Source organism: Carica papaya, chromosome 7 (assembly GCF_054855325.1).
Source record: "Carica papaya isolate Zhongbai chromosome 7, ASM5485532v1, whole genome shotgun sequence".
Taxonomy (NCBI): domain Eukaryota; kingdom Viridiplantae; phylum Streptophyta; class Magnoliopsida; order Brassicales; family Caricaceae; genus Carica; species Carica papaya.
The window spans coordinates 27,472,997-27,490,603 of NC_142315.1; the positions used below are offsets into that span (position 1 = coordinate 27,472,997).

At 34.7% G+C, this 17,607-nt stretch overlaps 2 protein-coding genes across 3 annotated transcripts; both read right to left on the bottom strand.

Annotated features, from left to right (window-relative positions):
- Nucleotides 1–1,737: 1,737 nt before the first annotated feature.
- On the bottom strand, nucleotides 1,738–5,673 carry LOC110812718 (testis- and ovary-specific PAZ domain protein). The gene is made up of 4 exons (XM_022039552.2): nucleotides 4,832–5,673; nucleotides 2,604–2,768; nucleotides 2,457–2,508; nucleotides 1,738–2,316 (listed from the first exon to the last, which is right to left on the bottom strand). Exons 1-4 carry the CDS (start codon nucleotides 5,110–5,112, stop codon nucleotides 2,227–2,229), a joined length of 588 nt encoding a protein of 195 aa, XP_021895244.2. The 5' UTR covers nucleotides 5,113–5,673; the 3' UTR covers nucleotides 1,738–2,226.
- Nucleotides 5,674–7,098: 1,425 nt separating this feature from the next.
- Nucleotides 7,099–16,270, bottom strand: LOC110812691 (RNA polymerase II transcription mediator). 2 transcript variants are annotated; one of them, XM_088207537.1, is made up of 9 exons: nucleotides 15,838–16,270; nucleotides 15,366–15,615; nucleotides 14,846–15,053; nucleotides 12,926–13,036; nucleotides 12,674–12,759; nucleotides 9,558–9,933; nucleotides 8,983–9,447; nucleotides 8,561–8,881; nucleotides 7,099–7,723 (listed from the first exon to the last, which is right to left on the bottom strand). In XM_088207537.1, the coding sequence occupies exons 2-9, from the start codon at nucleotides 15,452–15,454 to the stop codon at nucleotides 7,394–7,396; spliced, it is 1,986 nt and encodes a 661-aa protein (XP_088063663.1). In that variant the 5' UTR covers nucleotides 15,455–15,615; nucleotides 15,838–16,270; the 3' UTR covers nucleotides 7,099–7,393. The 2 variants fall into 2 exon arrangements, with proteins under 2 accessions (XP_088063663.1, XP_088063662.1); XM_088207536.1 differs by having other exon boundaries at nucleotides 8,980–9,447.
- Nucleotides 16,271–17,607: the final 1,337 nt, after the last annotated feature.

Sequence of the window (17,607 nt, forward strand, 5' to 3'; positions counted from 1 at the left end):
ATAATGAGCTTGTAAACAGATTATGTACAAACCCACATGTACACAACAGATGCAAACATACCCATACACACACACACACACACACACACACATATATATATATATATATAATAGTCAATAGATGCACAGGAGGATAATATAGAACTGTGGAAACATGGATGCTCAGATCTGGGTCAACACAAGAATTAGATATTCATGTGAAAATCAGTGCTAGAGATCATATTAAATTAGGACAGTGAAGCCCATAAAAGCATTTGGAAAGAGGTTTGAATTGACTTAATTAGTCCAAGTCAGTCTGTGACACATGTACCCGCAATATTAAAATCTCTCACACCTAGACTATGCTTGTAACCAATTCGAATTTGCTTTGCAAAATTTATACATACAATTTGCAGAAGGCAGCAGTCTGGGTTAACTGAATGCAAATTACAAATGAAATGAAGAAATTATTTAAAATTACGTTCAAATAATAAAAGAAAATAGTTTTATATTCGAAAAGAATGTACTATAATATCTTATAGAGAAATATTAAATTAAACCTAAACTTTATATTTCAAATACGATTAGAAAAGAGTTTGGTGCGGAGAAAGTAACAAGTTTTAATATGCCTAAGATGGTTTCTATTTGTTTTTAAATCCCACCAACTACATTATTTACAATTTGACGGTGATTCAGTTGGAGTATTTCGAGACTTGTTCAAGTGTCCCATCTACTTATTATTTTTGATCGGCGTCCTTCAACAACAGAAGAAAACAAGAGGAGGTTGACAAGGGGAAATTGAAAGGGGAGAGGGTCCATTTATTGCAAGGCCATCATCTTCCTACCTAATAAAAATTTTTAATGTGGGCAATTTTACATTTAGCAAGCAAACCAAACAGGGTATACAACTTCACAAATGGAGAACAAATAATTGACTTCCTTTTCTTGTAGATGCCATACATAATAATATAATATAATATAATATAATAGAAGGGCTCATAAAAGTTGACCTAAAGTCTCAGTAACCTGAATTGTCCCCACAGATATCCTACTGCTGCCTTCACTCATCAAGCTCATTCTGATTGATTCCTTCATTACAGTATCCCTTTTTTGGCTTTCAAGTAATGTCTACGTACACTCATATATATATATATATATATAAATATAAATAAAAGAAGAGCTTGACTTGGTCCAAAGATTTTTTTTTTTTTTTCCAATTCTATGGAATGAAAGTCTAGTTTGGAAGTTCAAGCAATTAAATCAATCAAGTATTATGGAGAATGAATTAGACTTGACTTTTGCTTCAAAAATCTATGGTGTGTTCATAAATATCTTAAATATGTTGAGAAAATAATCATTTTAAGTCCATATAGAAAAGGTTCAAAGGACTCATTCTGTTGTCTTGCTTAAAGTTTATTATTTGGCAGAGGATATGCAAATAAGCAAGTCCCAAACAACAAGACCCTCTTGATTTTGTACTCTGTGCCTTCTCATGTCACAAGGAGTTCTAGACTATGTATCTAATCATTTCTTCATTGCATAAAACTAACAAAGGCTATTCCATCTCTAAATTTATTTTTAAACCTTTTTTTTTTTCTGGGTTTGACTTCTGAAAGTTCTATTAATAATTTTACGAGGATATTATGATACCGTACTTTTTTCTCACCAACCGATTCAATAGTAAACCTTAACCATATACAGTTTTCATTTCAACAGGATCTCAATTCCCAACAGAAACAGAAAAGAAATAGAATGTAGTTGATATCATAAAATTTCATTTCGTAACTATAAAATCAACTCCCTCCTCCACGTTCCAACAATCAGCCACCCTCATGGTGGAAAAGGCACATGAGATGACAGATATTTGTGCAATATGAAGAATGGAAAACAAATCTCCATCTAAAGAACTGTGTCTATGACTAAATGGGGTCTCACTACTATCTACTAGATTCTTTTCATCTTTCTTTAGGGGGTTTGGGGAGAAGAAAGAAGGGACAATTGGTAAGTCCTTCAGTTTCCAGAGAGTCTATCAGAATCTAACGATATATCATCGAGGTTGTGTCATGAAATCTGAAAATAAGGACCAACCTCTTACAAACCCCTTTGTTTTATCCTTGTTAGCAGCAGGAGATGTATTTCGTAGTGGAAAAAACAGAACCTCAATTCAATCCACCGCTGATGCCACTAACCTTCTACATCTGAGATATTAAGTCTTCATCTAAGTCAGTATTGTATCTCCCAAGAAACTTAATCTGTACGGAAGTCATCATACTGTGGCCTAAATCTCCCAATCATAAGATGGGGAAAGACGACTACGCAAGCCATAAACAGGGTGAACTGCAGCCACATAAAACAGTTATTTAGGCAGACTTTACAGTTAAAATATTTTTGTGCAAGGAAATTTTTTGGGGAAAGGACTTTGGACTTGCAAACTATCGTAATCATAAAAAGTAGAAATCAAAGCTTCTGAGATGTACCAGAAGAGGAAGGGTCAAGAAGCCCCATATTGGCCACAAAGCAAATGAGAGCCTGTACATGACATTATTAGTTAAACCAGAAGAGTAGTCATATAACAAAATATAATAAACATAAAAAGAAAGAAATTGCATTGTGATCACACTTACAGGCAAAAGGCGATGAGGCCAAATAAGGTGACATATGGCAAAACAGATAAACTTGACAACTCCCACTTTTCGTCAAATCTTCTGATACTCCATGCTAACATACTCGTATAAAAGAGGATGATAGCATTCACTCCGATCACAAACATCCCAAGATAAAAAGGTGTTCTGCAAGATTAAAATGAGATCGACCATGCTAATTAATTACCATCCTATACCAGTGCAGAATAACTCCTAGATATACATTGAGAAAGTTCCTGCTCTTGTCTCTGCAAATGAAGGAATCCTCTATAGTGTTTAAATAAAATTTTTAAATAAAAATTTCCATATACTAAACTAGTTTCCATATGACTAGGTTACCAACAGAAAAAAGCAAAAGAGAGAAACTTTTCCGCTTCAGAAAATAGCAAAGGCTTAGCTAGAATGAGATCATCAACTGTGTTATAAAGCCATGGGGCTCAAGATTTATTATTATGAAATGAGAATAAACTCCAAATGAAGTGAGCGTGGTTCTGGCTAATTGAAACATCTACCCAATGCTTGAAAGGTTCAAAAGAACCAGAGAAGCATTAGGAGCATAAGCCTCTGCGCATGAGATAAAGATCCTCATAATCCTTCCATTCCCCCATAAGAAATGAAATATTTAAGTTAAGAGGGGGAAGAAATACTTCTATTCATAATATGGACAGGTGATAAATCTATTTGAAAAAGCTGAAGCCAAAACAGAAAAGGAACATCACATAATCTACTTCCAGAGTTCGAAAGAGAGTTGACAAAGAAAAGAAGAACATCACAAAATCATAGTTGCAGAGTTCTAAAGGGGGTAGACGATGTCCTGTACCTAATAAATTGTATAATTCCAATGCTAGGCTGCAGTCAAGACCTACCACAGTCCACAATCTAATGAAAAATAAACCTCAATTATCCTGGAGGCTACTTTAATGGATTGAACTTCTCAGTATAAACTGAGTGACATAAGCAAAAATGGTCAGAGCATGAAGTCTCAATTTTCAGCTAGTAAACGAACCACTAGCAGGTAGATATTATCCCAAGTTGTGTTTCTACGAAGACAAGTAGAGTGCTGCATTTTAACAGCATTCTTACATTCAATTATCAAATGCCGTGAGTGATGTTGTTGGCTTATGGTTTACAGAAAATGTGATCCAGCATCCATGAATAACGATATTGTAGTATCTTCCCCAGTGTTAAATAGTTTAGTTTACTTACAATCAATTGATTCAACTTATTAGAATCTGCTATACAAAGCCTTGATACAATTTATTAGCAATACATAAATAGATCCTACGTGAAATTTGGCATCAAAGACATTAATATTTTATGCAACTAGCAATCGTGGTTTCACCATCACCCTCTCAGTTTAGGCAATTTCTTGGTTAAGACCAGCCAGGACAAAAGCAACATTACGTTATTAGTACCTGAACAAATTAACTTGACAAAGCCACGAACTTAATTGGACAGGGAAGTAACATACTAATTCAGTAATTTAGATCCATGTAGTAAAAACAAATAAAGAGATATTGAATCTATTGAGATCTTAATTCCCAATTAGATATCCCTTGATTGTTAAATGTGAACATATACAATGAATGTTCTACGTAAGAGAAATCAAAATATAACTCAAATGCCTTAAATGCTTCTCATCCAATTAGTACTTAAATTAAACAGATTGCACCATTTGGTTAAGTTGACGGATAACTGTTGCTTATTTAACATGCTTCTCCAATATGAAGTCAGAATTAGAAATTTTATCACAAACTAAATCAGCAGGAGATAAGTGTAGTCAGAAATCTATCTCACATTATCCCCTCTTTCCTAGATATCTAATACCCAATACATTCTCGCTTGAAAGAAAGGTTAGACACAGAAATAAAATCCATATTCATCTCTACTGTCTATAAAGATCAACAATCTTAATTTTTACGTGACTACGTGATTTGCATACAAAAGATTACTCCTTATAATTACAAATTACATTATAAGGTCATCTTGGAATCAACTGGATCGATGATGAGATATTGTATGCATCATTCTCAGTTAAGAAACTTCACCTGCTAACCTCTAAACCAAGTAATGAACTCTCTCTAACTCTAACACAAATACAATAATATCCGACACATAAATGATCTAATTTAGTAATCACCATCAAACATTAAATGTGTTATCAATGCTGTGAAACTACACAAACAAAAAAAGAATAAGCAAGTTGTTACCTTCTTATCCGCTCATCGTGCCACAACAGGTATATCAAGTTGGAGTGACGATCACCAAAATAGATAATGAATATGGCTGAAGCAATCCAAAGCACATTCTCCAAAACTTCAACCCACGTCCTACTCCTAGAACTCACAGGTGAGAGAGGGTGAGACCTCGAGCATGCATCATCCTCGAGATCATCACCGCTGGAGGCATAACCTTGACTGTGCCTTTGCCTCATATACCCACCTCCACTTCTCGGAGTCCCACCTCCACCTCTTGGAGTCCCACCAGACATTTTCACACAAAGAATGATAACCCAACAACTAATAGTCTCCTGGTGCCAAAGCAATGAAACCCTCTCTAATTTCTAAAAACCTTCCCAATAAGATACAAAACTCTCTTCAATTTCTCAACTCAAAACGAAATTCAATTAAAAGAAAAAGAAAGAATCAAGTATAATTGTGTATACTTCTTTTGCCACTCCTTATAATCCCTATATAAACGAAAGCAAAAAAGCAATTCAACCACTCTAATCCATGCAGCACTATGGACTAAGATCAATAACCTTAATATGATTGTATACGGTCCATGGAAAAGAGTTTCCAAAACATGAACAGATCTTTCTCATCTTCAATTCCCACATAGGAGCAAACCCAGCTCTGAAACTTGATAATCAGAGAGAGAAATCGATGGGTGAACGTGAGAATTTCAAGTTTCAAAGCATACCCAATTTTCGCTCCCAAATGCACGGCACTCAAAAACCCAGAAACAGATTCAAATTCTGGTCCGTACCCACATGTTACATTGATTCGGTTTCACCGATTCCTGCCATGAATACGACGCAGAAACGGGAATTTAGAGAAGAATGCGAAAAAGAAAACGTAATAAAGGGTAGGGAACAAAGGGGGTTTAGGTATTTTCCGTGAGTGTGAGTGTTCGTGTGTTCGTGAGGATGACGGAATGGATCCGCCTAACCAAACGCTGATAAGCTGAATTCACTGTCTGTGTGTAGGTGACGTAACTCGAGCCGTGAAGCTTTTGAAAAATAATTATGTAAGGATGGAAACTTCCATAATAATTTTCTTTTCTCACTCGATTTTCTTCCTTTTGTGAAAAAATCCGATTCGTTTCTATTACTGTTTTCGTGTTCTGGAAATTTCATAAACCTGTTTTTCTTAAATTGATTTGATGTAACAAGGGAGAGTCAATGATAATCAATAAAACGTGATAAGAACAAAACGAAGATGAAAATTAGAGAGTCGTCTAATCAACGATTACCTTTTGAATTTAATTTTTTGATTAGGGAAAGTTGTTGATGAAATTGCAAAAAGTTTAATTCAATACAAAAATTCAGTGTATACAAATTTCTAATACAATTAAATCTAACTGATTCTTAGATTTTTTTTTTTGGGGGTTAAAATATATAATTAACATAATTAATATTCTATTTAAAATAATTTAAGAAAATATATAAAGAAATATCCATGTTTTATATGAAAAACAAATTCAAATAAATTTCAACAAATGATATATTCAAAAAAAAAAAAAAACAATCCGTATCTTATAAACACACACATGTATATATATTCAAAATAGTAATTAATAATATAAATTTAATTTATGATTTTAATTATTAAGTATATTATTATTTAACACTATCATATACAATATATATTAGTAGTCATATTAAGAACTTATAAATTAAAATGTACAATAAATGAGAAGATTACATACAATGTATATGTCAATAATCACAAATTTAAGTTTATGTTCATCCACGAAACAAATAAGAGTGTTACATAAATTTAAATATTAATAGTTGAAATGGCTTATTTTGGTTATTATTAAATAAATTGTATAACATATATATATATAGTAAGAACTATAAATTTGAATACATATTTTTGGTTGAGATACAATCCGCGGTTTAAGGTTTCTTAAATTAGCGATATTAATAACCCAAATTCGACAGATCTCAACGGTGGATTGGCAGGTTTTTGTTGGTTTCGGTATCTGACCATATAATATACATACATACATACATACATACATATATATATATATATATTATATGGAGTCTTGTTTGTTATTGCATTTAAATCTTTTACTTGAAAAAATTTATTACAATGACTTAATGAAATAACTTAAAGCACCTTAATTTAAGCACTTTTAACTCCAGCGATCCTAAGTACTCATGTTACAATTCTATTATGAATTAATATAAAAATCTTTCTACGTATTGGCAGGGTGAATTTGTGACCGTAAGGAAAGCTGCAATGAATTGTGGCAGATTTAAAAGTACACATACGTATATTAAATTCGTCACAGCTATTTCCAGCCTATTTCCAGTCAAGTCCTGCGGTGATCATGGGCTTTGTTAAAAAAAAAAAAAAAGAACAGATAAGGTGAAAACTCCACCGCCCAATCTGTCGTCATCATCTTAATCAAGGGCGCTAACGATGCCAGTGATTATTATCATATACACTTTTCCACACCCTATCTATTCAATTTTGGAAATCGGGGCACTAAATAATTCTTACAATCACTATATTGTATAATTGACGGGTGCACGGGAATTAGCTACCACAACCACAACCACTGCATAAGCTCACCAAGTCCATGAGGGTTGAGTATAATACATCCAAGGATAAAGGCCCTAAGAACTTACGGTAGTCTGATGCACCATCAGGTGCATCTGTAGTAAGTTTTCCCTCTTCTGCAAACCCATCCTCCATTACCAACCACCAGGAGATGCATCCTTGAACGTCTTCAGGGTCCACGTGTGCCACCAGGCTCACGGTCTCACCCTGTTCGAGCTCAAAGGACAAAGAAAGGAAATCACAGTTTGCTTTTATTCCTACCATAAGAGCTTCCTCGTGAAGCCACCGAATAACTTGGCTGGCAACCTGTCACCATAATACAAGAATGCACAATTAAGTGGCTACATGATGAGAATTTTCTTGGTAAAAGTACGCATGCTGCAACCTACTCCAAATTTGATATGATATCTTTCGAAAAACTTAAAGCAACAAAAAAAAAAGACATTTGCAGAGAGAGAACAGATTGTTCTATAACAAAAATGGTAGTACTCAACGTTGATAGTATGATGTTTACTAATGCAGTTTCATTTTCTAATCTCTTGTCCTCGTACCGATTGTTAGCTTTCTCACACACACACTCTCTATCTGTCTCTCTCTCCTCTTCCTCCCCCCATCCCCCCTTCTCTCCTGTTGCTCTCTCTATTCCTCTTGCACGTGCAAACCACAGTGTCTCTCTAGAGATAGAAATGGTATTTACTAAATGTGGCAGGATTGAATTTATGAGTGTAGTTTCTTTTTTCCTACTCTCTCTCTCTCTCTAGTCTCCTATTGCTTTCTGTATTTATCTTGTGCATGCAACTGATAATCCCTCTTTCCTCCACCCACCACACGACAGATACCCTGCATATACCTTAAAAGGTATTCCACAACAAACCAGTCAGATCACTATAACTGGATGGAAGAAAAATAGCTGCCCCGGGCCTGTGGTCCCTTGGTGACTGCAGCACTTTCAGGCCAGGGTCACTGGGGAAGATCAGCTCAATTGCTATGCTTAATAATTCCGGTGATGCACAGAATTCTGACAGAAAACAACAAATGAAATGTGGAAAACTAAAGTATATAACAGCTGATGACACATCAATGCAGCGGAAATCAACAACCCATACAACCAAAACAAGGAGAGTTTGAGAATGACATGATTACCTGCTGCAGAATCATCACGGGAAGATCTGCCAAATCGCAATCATATTTGTTCACAGAACATAAATCATCAGAATTCCCTTTGAACAGGCGAACAATATTAGGAGCACATTCTCCTTCCACATTGATAGAGTCATCATTCACGACCACCTTGGTCCGGAACTGTGACTTAATTACATTCTTTTTGCCAGGGGTGTGATGTAATCGAGCTTGAGCACTTGCATGAAGAATGGACTGAGGGACCTTCATAAAGAGAGTCCATGAAGATTTTCGAGAATGCCATGTTGGATGTGATATCAGATGCAGATAAGAAACCTTGCAAACCTAAAGATAAAACAAAAAATTATACTGGTGCATAAATAGAAACATCAAAAGCAAAAACTTATCATCAGTCCATGCCTAGTGAGATATCAAGACGCTACCACGTTTTCCAGCTCCACAAGAACTCTGTTTGAAAAGATTCTATGCGCTAGTGACAAGCAGAAATGGCCAAGAAGTCCGGATACATCCTTGGCTGGTCGGACAGACGCTCGAGTAACAATACTATGCTTGGATGTATCTTTGGACTTTTCAAATACATATTCATGAAAGATCTGTTGTAGATATATCTCACAACTGGTACAGTTAGGAAAACCAAACTTCCTTGCATGAGTATCATTTTCTCCTTCTGCAAACTTCACCCCATCAAATGAGCCTGAAGGTAAGATTTTAGATTCTAAACTATTGGTGCTTGTATCATCTACTGTTTGTTCACCCTTGTTAGATGGCGCAAGTGATACGAACACAGAGGTTCCCTGACCTATGCTCATTTGCAGATAATTTTCTTGGATTCCAGTTACATTCACTCCTAAAGATTGTTTAAATGCTTCACGATTTACCATTTCAAAGACCTATAACAAAAGAAACAATGAAAAAAGAACATTAATAGAAGTTCCTTATTTAGAGGGTTGGGGGTCGAAAATGATCTGAAGTTGTCACTAGGAAAAGAAGGAAAATCCACCTGCTCAGAAAAGATTGACTTGTGCACTTCACGAAGTAATGAATGTGTTTTTTCAATAAAATCATCATCATTCACTGGTTGTTCCTCAATCTCCCTTGAGGTCTCAACTGACTGTGTGTTATTCTTCTTATCAGATTCCGTTCTCAGACCAACACCAAGAAAACCAAAACGAAGAGAACGGCATGAATTTTGGGGTAGATTAATAGCCAGCATACCGGCTGAGTCCTGTTCAACACGAATGGGAGATAGAGCACTTGGTCGGAATACAGCTACCGAATCATATAATGAACTATCAAAAAGATCAAAGGTGAAGCCTTCATTGCTGGGAGCTGAAACTGCTACACGCTGTCGTTTAACTTTCCAATTTTGCTGCAATCTATCAGCTTACCAGGAATTAGTATATAGAGGATAGTTGTTCAAAACTAATACATGATAAGCAAACATCTTCATCATACTGAAAGCAAATAGAAGATTCACAATTAAAAACCAATACATGGAGGATATTTTTCAAAATTAAGCACATAAGAAAGCTCCTTCATCCTACTGAAGCAAATGAAAGATATGTAACACAACGACTTTATGACTGTATATTTTTTACTTGGTAGGTACAAAAAAGGGCTTTTCATGATAGAGGAAGTTCACTTTTAGCAATCAGGGATAATGACTTCATACCTTAAGGTTTTTTATCTAAGAGAGGATAACGGAGGTAGAGCTTGTGCAGTTTTTGATGTTTCTAGAACATTTTGTACTTGATCAGCATATTACCATTTTTGACAAGGAAATTATTGAGGCTTCGCGGTCTTACAATAAGGACAAAGCCCTTGGTCTGAACGGCTTCATATTGACTTTCATTCTCCATAATTAGGGACAGAGAGATGCAATATCCCAGAGCTTTTTAAGAAATTCCATTAAATCTAACCCTTTTGTTAAATCTATCAAAGTACATTCTTAGTTCTAGTCCTGATATTGAGTAGGTGACCAAATTCAAAGGCTTTAGACATCTGGGGGTTTTATCTACTAGCTTATTGCCAAAGTTCTTGCAAAAAGACTTAACAATATTGTGCATCTTGAGATGGGGCAGGCAAAAGAAGCATCTGTGGAGGTTAGACATATTCTTGATGCCTCTTTGGTTGTCAATAAATTGGTTGATGTGGTTTGGATAAATCGTAAGCAGATTGTGCTTTTGTAAACTGAATATTGAGAAAGAAAGCTTCAGGCCATGTTTCTTTGCCCTTACACATCTACCTCCTTAGGATGACGGGTTTCAGCAATAAGTGAGGCATTTGAATTTCATCATGTATTTCTTCTCCTTCTTTGCAGTAATTCCCGACGGTGGGCTGTCGGAGTTCAGCAGGTCTTTAGGAGATCCCCTTTCTCTCTTCCCTTTCATCCTAGTGATGAAAACTTTTTTTCATTTGCTGCTAAGATCTCAAGACAAGTTTGCTTGAGCGGTTAAGTATGGGGATCTCGCTTAGCAGGAGGAAATCACCCATTTGATGTTTGCTGACGGGATTCTTCTTTTGAAGCGCAGGAGAGGCCCTCCTCAACTGAAACTATGTTGTCATTTGCTTTCAGACAGTGTCCGTCATGAGGTTAGTTGGAGTAAATCTGAGGTCGTTTCAGTTGCTTTTGGGGTCAATGGTGCTCAATGGGCCAACTATTGGATTGAAAAAGCAGCTTTTTCCCTACAAAGTGCCTTGGTCTCCCTCTTGGTGCAAAAAAGGAAAAAAGAAAAGAAAACAGAGACGGAAATTTGTGTCTAGAAAAGAAAAGAGACTAGGTGTTTGGAGGTGGTGTTATCTTTCTAAGGGGAAGATTTACTCATTAAAAGTGCAGTCACTAATCTTCCTATTTATTCTCTCTCTCCCTTTCCCATTTCGACAAAAGTGGCTGAGATACTATATATAATACAACCTTTCATGGGGAGACTCCGAAGAATAGAGCACATATCATCTGGTGACCTGGAACATAGTCAATCAACCAACCAGTGAGAAATGGTAGCTTAGGGACCCTTTGTTTGTAAAGCAGCAATGTATATTTCTCTCTTGTAGGAGCTCCCAGTGATGGAAGGTCATAGCAAAATTGGCATTGCATTCAATGTAAGGTGGGTATAGGCACCATCAACTATAGCCCCTGGAGGTAAATTGGTAAGAATTGGAGATATGTCCTTGAGGCTTCTCAGTCTGAGGCATTGAATGACAATCACATTCAGTTTTGGCTTGATCCTTTGTGTTTAATTCATCCTTCAGAGAACTCCTTTTCCTCTATTTTTGTTGTTGTTAGGTATAACGAGGACAGGGTAAAAGACTGTTTAATGGTGAATAGTGGTGGAATCTAATGGAGTGTTCCCCCCTCCATAATCTGAAAATAGAAAATTCTCTGTAAACTCTTTTTACTCTTCTGCTGGAGGCTAACATAAGTTCATTACCCCCAAAAGCTTATCAAGATCATGAAGGTTGCTCCTAAAATTGCCTTCTTCTCTCTTGGGGTAGAATTGACCCTTGACAGCTTGATGAAGAGACACAATGCAATAGTTAATAAATGTTTCTCATGCAAGCATGAGAGTGAATCCCCCATCCTTTTATCTGTTGCTTGGAAGCTAGAAGCCTTTGAATTATGCTCTCAATCTCCTCAACACACTTGGGTGGTCAGTGGTTGGTTAAGAGGGAACTTTGGGCATGAGCAAAACCCTGGCTTCCAAGCAGGAGATTTATGGATCTTGAAATTCCACCTCTCTCTTTTCTCCCATCAAGGATCATTGCCTTAGGACTGTATTTTATTTATCACCCTATTCTTGATGAGGTGAATAGCATTTATCTTCTTTTAGTCTTTTCTCACTCAGAGTGAGATTTCTTTGTAAATGGTTGGCACCCCCTTGGTGCCCTTCTTTTATTATTATTATTATCAAAACAATTTATTACATTATAAATTGTCGTTTCCAAAAAATAATTTTATATTTTATCTTATACTCTGTTTGATAGGTTTTACACTTTCAAGTTTTCTACCAGACCACTAAAAAAAATACAATAATAGAAGCCACAATGCAAACAAAAAAAAGAAGAAGAATAATGAAAATTATATGCAGAATTGCTAACTGTGCTGAGTAATTGAATCACCTGATTAGAGCACCATAAAATCTTGCTTCCCGAGTGATTTTCTGCTCCAAAGCTTTGGCTGATTGCTTAAAATATTTACCAAGATGCTGAAACATGAACAAAATTATAAGAAATTTCACAACAATCTGAGAGAAATCAATACATTAAGGTAATTTTCCAACAGTCATGTCTCTGAAACATTGCCAATGGATCTAAATGTGCAACTTGAGACAACAGCTGCATAAGAGATTAATTGACACAAAAAAGGCATACCCGGTAGCACTGTAGCTTCGTAGCTGCAGATACAGAAAGATCAGACAAAAGCTCATTAGGCAGCTTTGGCCTGGTCATCCCAGCCACCGTTACAGCATCATTAGCTTCTACCTATATGCCAAAGTGAAAACACAAGTGTAAACGCTAAAGACATAGAATACATTTCCTATGTAGTTATTTTCTAGTATAGTTTTCCATTCACTGTTTTCCTTTTCTTGGCACAGGGACCTTTATAATTTACCTATGAATATCTTCTTCCCAGCATAAAGTTCAACATAAAGTAAATCAATTGCATTTCAATCCCTGATTAATGATGGCATTATTCATTTACTCTTTTGAATAATTTTCCATGCCCATTGACATGGAAGGATCCATAATGGGGACAACTGTTCACAATGATAAATAAAGATTTAAACTAATTTTTTATTTTCTCTCAGAATATGAGGAAAGAATATTTAAAAGTGCACAAAAATACAAAAAAGTAATATGAAAATCTAAAAAGTAGAAAATTATTTATTTATAAGGGGTCAAATGTATAAAACTAGATGACAAGCTACATTTTAATCATGGAACTTATCAGAGTTGCGTAATTAACCAAAATATGTCAATCCAACAAAAAACAATTTATCATTAAAAAATTTGAAGGGAAAAAGACACTAGAGTTTTGTAATACTTGAAAGACGTAGTCTGTGGTGACTTACACAATACATTTTGTGGCTCCACTTTTTTGGCTTTAGTGTGCTTGGTCACAACTTTTTTGACTCTTTTGACGATCTAAGATCTATTGTAAATATACTTACAGATCTGTAAATTCTATATTTTTGTACATGGGTCATGCGCCCTTGGCATCATTTCAATACACTTCTCACTTTTATCTAAAAAAAATGATTTTAGATATTATAATAATGATAAATAAAATGTAACTAAACAACGATTTGGCACACAAAATTACCTTAAATATCTCAAAATTTAAAACTCTGAAATCAAGCTTCTTTTTCTTATCTAATAATTTCCGTTCCTTTTCCTTTTTTCCACCTTTCTTGAATTTCAGCGTTCTACATCTCAAGCTAATCTTTAACATTTTATTATATATATATAAGGTACTATCAAATTAAAAAAAGCATCAAACATTTTTCCCCGTTTTTCTCACAGTGCCAGTAATAACCCTAAATGTTATTTTCTATTTTACTAATACAATAGAGTTGTATTTGTATCTTGTATATCTGTTATATGAAATCCCTGTAGGTTTAAGAATATTTTGTATATGTACAAAAAAGAAGCATATCAGTGATATGTTAAGTGAAGTATATAATCTGGATTTTCTCTCTTTTTTTTGTATATGCCAAAAATTAAAATGAGATTTACTAACTTTGCCCCTCACATAAAAAAACTAATTGATCTGGCCAGACTACAACAAGCAAGATGCATAGGAAAGCAAACCATTAAGAGCTGAATCATCCGATCCACATATTTTCATTGAATCTTAATCCTTCAAAAAACACAATCATCTGGTTACAGGGTAAATTTTTTCTTAAATTAATAATATGATCATTTACTTCACCAATTTTAAAATCAGGTTACAAAATGCAAGTGACAACACCAAACATTGCCAAGTTGCCATGTACACTTATAGCCTCAATATATTAAACACTTGATTTGTTTGGTCCATTTCAACTTTCAAGTTTTAATCTACTCAATTTTTCCTTATACTCTCAGCAAGACAAAAGCATAGGTTCTTCCACTTCAAAGTAACACATATTTACATACAAAGAATTACCATAGTAAGATTCATAAGCACTTGAACTAAACATAAACCACAAAAACCGCGACACAATTTAGTTTTGTGTGCTATGAATTGCATTTCAAAAACTTATAATATGGATTGAAGTAATAATGATGGGTTAAAAGTTATAGACTCACAGTGTTGATGAGGTCCAGAATGACAGAAAGCTCCTGGTGAGCCAACTGCAAGTTCTCCACCATACTCTGCCACTGCCATGGCGTGGAGCTCTCCTTGGAGCTCTTCTTCTGCTTCTTTTTCTTCTGCTTATCATCTTGTTCCTCAACTGCCCATGCGAAGTCTATTCTCCTTATCAGCGATACTCTCTTCTCATCATAACCAACATCCCTGTACACACAAAACACCGTAGCATTTTCCATGAAGTTGACAGAAAATAAGCATTCGCTAATCACCTTACAATCATTGAGGAAAACTCAACAAAGTAAGTGAAAACAAAATAAGAGTATGAATTTAGAAGTATAAACCACAACCAAATAGACATCAATAACAAAACAAAGCTAAGAGCAACATTTGGGAGCCGGGAGAATGAACAAAACCTAGTATGGAAGCATCTTGAACATTTGGGCAATAACAATTGAGTTTTTTTTTTCAAGAAAGATGGAACCAAAGTGTAACGATAGGGAAAAGTAAGAAGCATACGCAGGGAAGCGTTCGAGGCCGTTCTCTTCAATGGCTTCCAAGCGCTTAAGGGGAAGCTTGTCGAGCGAAATTTCCAGGTTTCCATCCATTACTCCAGGAAATTTTGCAATACAGAGCCCTAGGAATCGGGCAGACAACAAAGATGTCCGAGACGATCAATTCTCGGTTAATTTAATTCTGTAAAACCTTAATTCCCACTGAGAATGGAGCAATTTCAAGCAATGCTATTCCATTCGAATGGACAGTTAACCTGCAAAAGATAGTGATAAAGAAAATCTGGTTAGAGTTCACTTTTTCTCATAGCTCCATAAAATTAAGTTCGTCTAGGCATTTAATCAAACATGTAGGAGGCGTCCGTATTAATAAGATATTCCAGCAACCTCTACAGTCTTAAAATCCACACGCTGGCAAAAAAACAAGCACATAAAAATCCCAAAATGTCGTATACAAGAACAAAGGAAATCTACATTACATTCTCAGTATCTGCAAATAGACTAAAAGTCACGCCACGCAATGAATGAATTCCCATGCTCAATAGGGGAGAAGCTTGGTGCAGAAAGTCGATGCTGCGGAGAGGAAAATCCCTCTAATTGGCGTTGAGATCCGATTTTCCAAACTAATCCACCAATCGCCTGTCTTACATTTACCTCTGTGCTCATCCGAAAGCCTTATCCAAAATTATTCACTCTCGAAGGCAAATTCTCCCTCAACCACACTTCTGAAGCTCCCTATATTCTTCTGGAGACCGCTTCTTTAAGTACTTCTGCCCCTCCCCCTACTCTCACTCTCAGATTTCTGCCCAATCGGGAGAGAAGAAATTCAGTGGCGGATGAAATGAAAAAGCTGACGAGAAGCGTCTGGGTCGAGTTTCTCAGATCTGATTAGTGATTCAGTATCTCTTGAGGCGGTCGGGTATTTGAGTTTTATATGAACCGGTGCCATGTCATCATGCCATGTCATACAAAATGATGACATGGCATCCACTTGATAAATCTATTAATTTTTTAAATAAAAAAAGAAAAATTGAAAGCACAAGGACACATCGGTAGCAGAAATTAGTTTCGTTTTATTTAATATTAAAAATAAAGGACGTAATTATATAAAAATATAAAAGTTAAGAGAACAAAATCATTTTTCCTTGTAGTTGAATAAATTTATTTCAGTAAAAATTATAAAACTTTAATTATATTTTACTTTTACTTATTAGGCAATCCGAAATTTCATTATCTTATTCTAATTTCTATTGGATAAATTGATTTCACATAATTTATTGTCAAATCAAACTATGTATTATATTAAAATATTAATATAGCAAACATTTATATTTATATTAAATAGAGATATTATTGATATAACAATAAATAATTTTGTCTATTATATTGCGAGAAATGATGTTTCTAAATTATGTTTATTTATAAATAATTAATTAATGTAAAAGTATTTAATTACATTAATATATTTTTTATAATTTAAATAAAATTATTCTTCGTATGTATATTATTATTTTAGTCACTAAAAAGTAACTAATGCTTAAATCTCTAATACAAAATTTACGAATATTACACTAGTAAAAAATTTTTCTGATATGAAGTTCATTAACCAATAAATCACTATATTATTATTTTTTGTCTAGACATTAGTTTCATTATGGAAGTGAGTCGTCTACGTTAGTTGGTATTGGAAGTGAGTCATCCATGAACTTGAACTTGTAATTTATTGTAGCTCCACGATGTATAATTGTCTCCTATTAATTACTAAAATATCAACATCAGTCTTGAGCTATCTGAATGATATAAGATATATATGGATTAAGATGATCGCTGATAATTTATTTTTTATTTCGTATTGAAAATAAAAATGACTTATCTCTTACTCTAATATCATGGTAGGACGTGCAAGATTAAGTTTGAGTAAAGGGAACAAGAAACGTGAAGGAAAGTTTCTGTGTATTCGAGAGTAATTTAATGAATACAATAAATATTCTTTAGGGTTTATATATAACATCGGATAAAATAGTAAGGGCATAAGGTTAATTACGTACTTTGAGATTAATTAATTCTAATAACAAGAAGAAAAAAAAAAATTCAGTATTCAATAAGTTGAGTCTAAACTATTTTATAATGATTTATTAGGAGCTCCAGATAAGGTAGTTAAGCTCAATTCTTTAAATGTAGATAATTCTATGCATCGTTAAAGATATTAATTTACATAAACTACGTTATAATGATTCACATAAAAATAT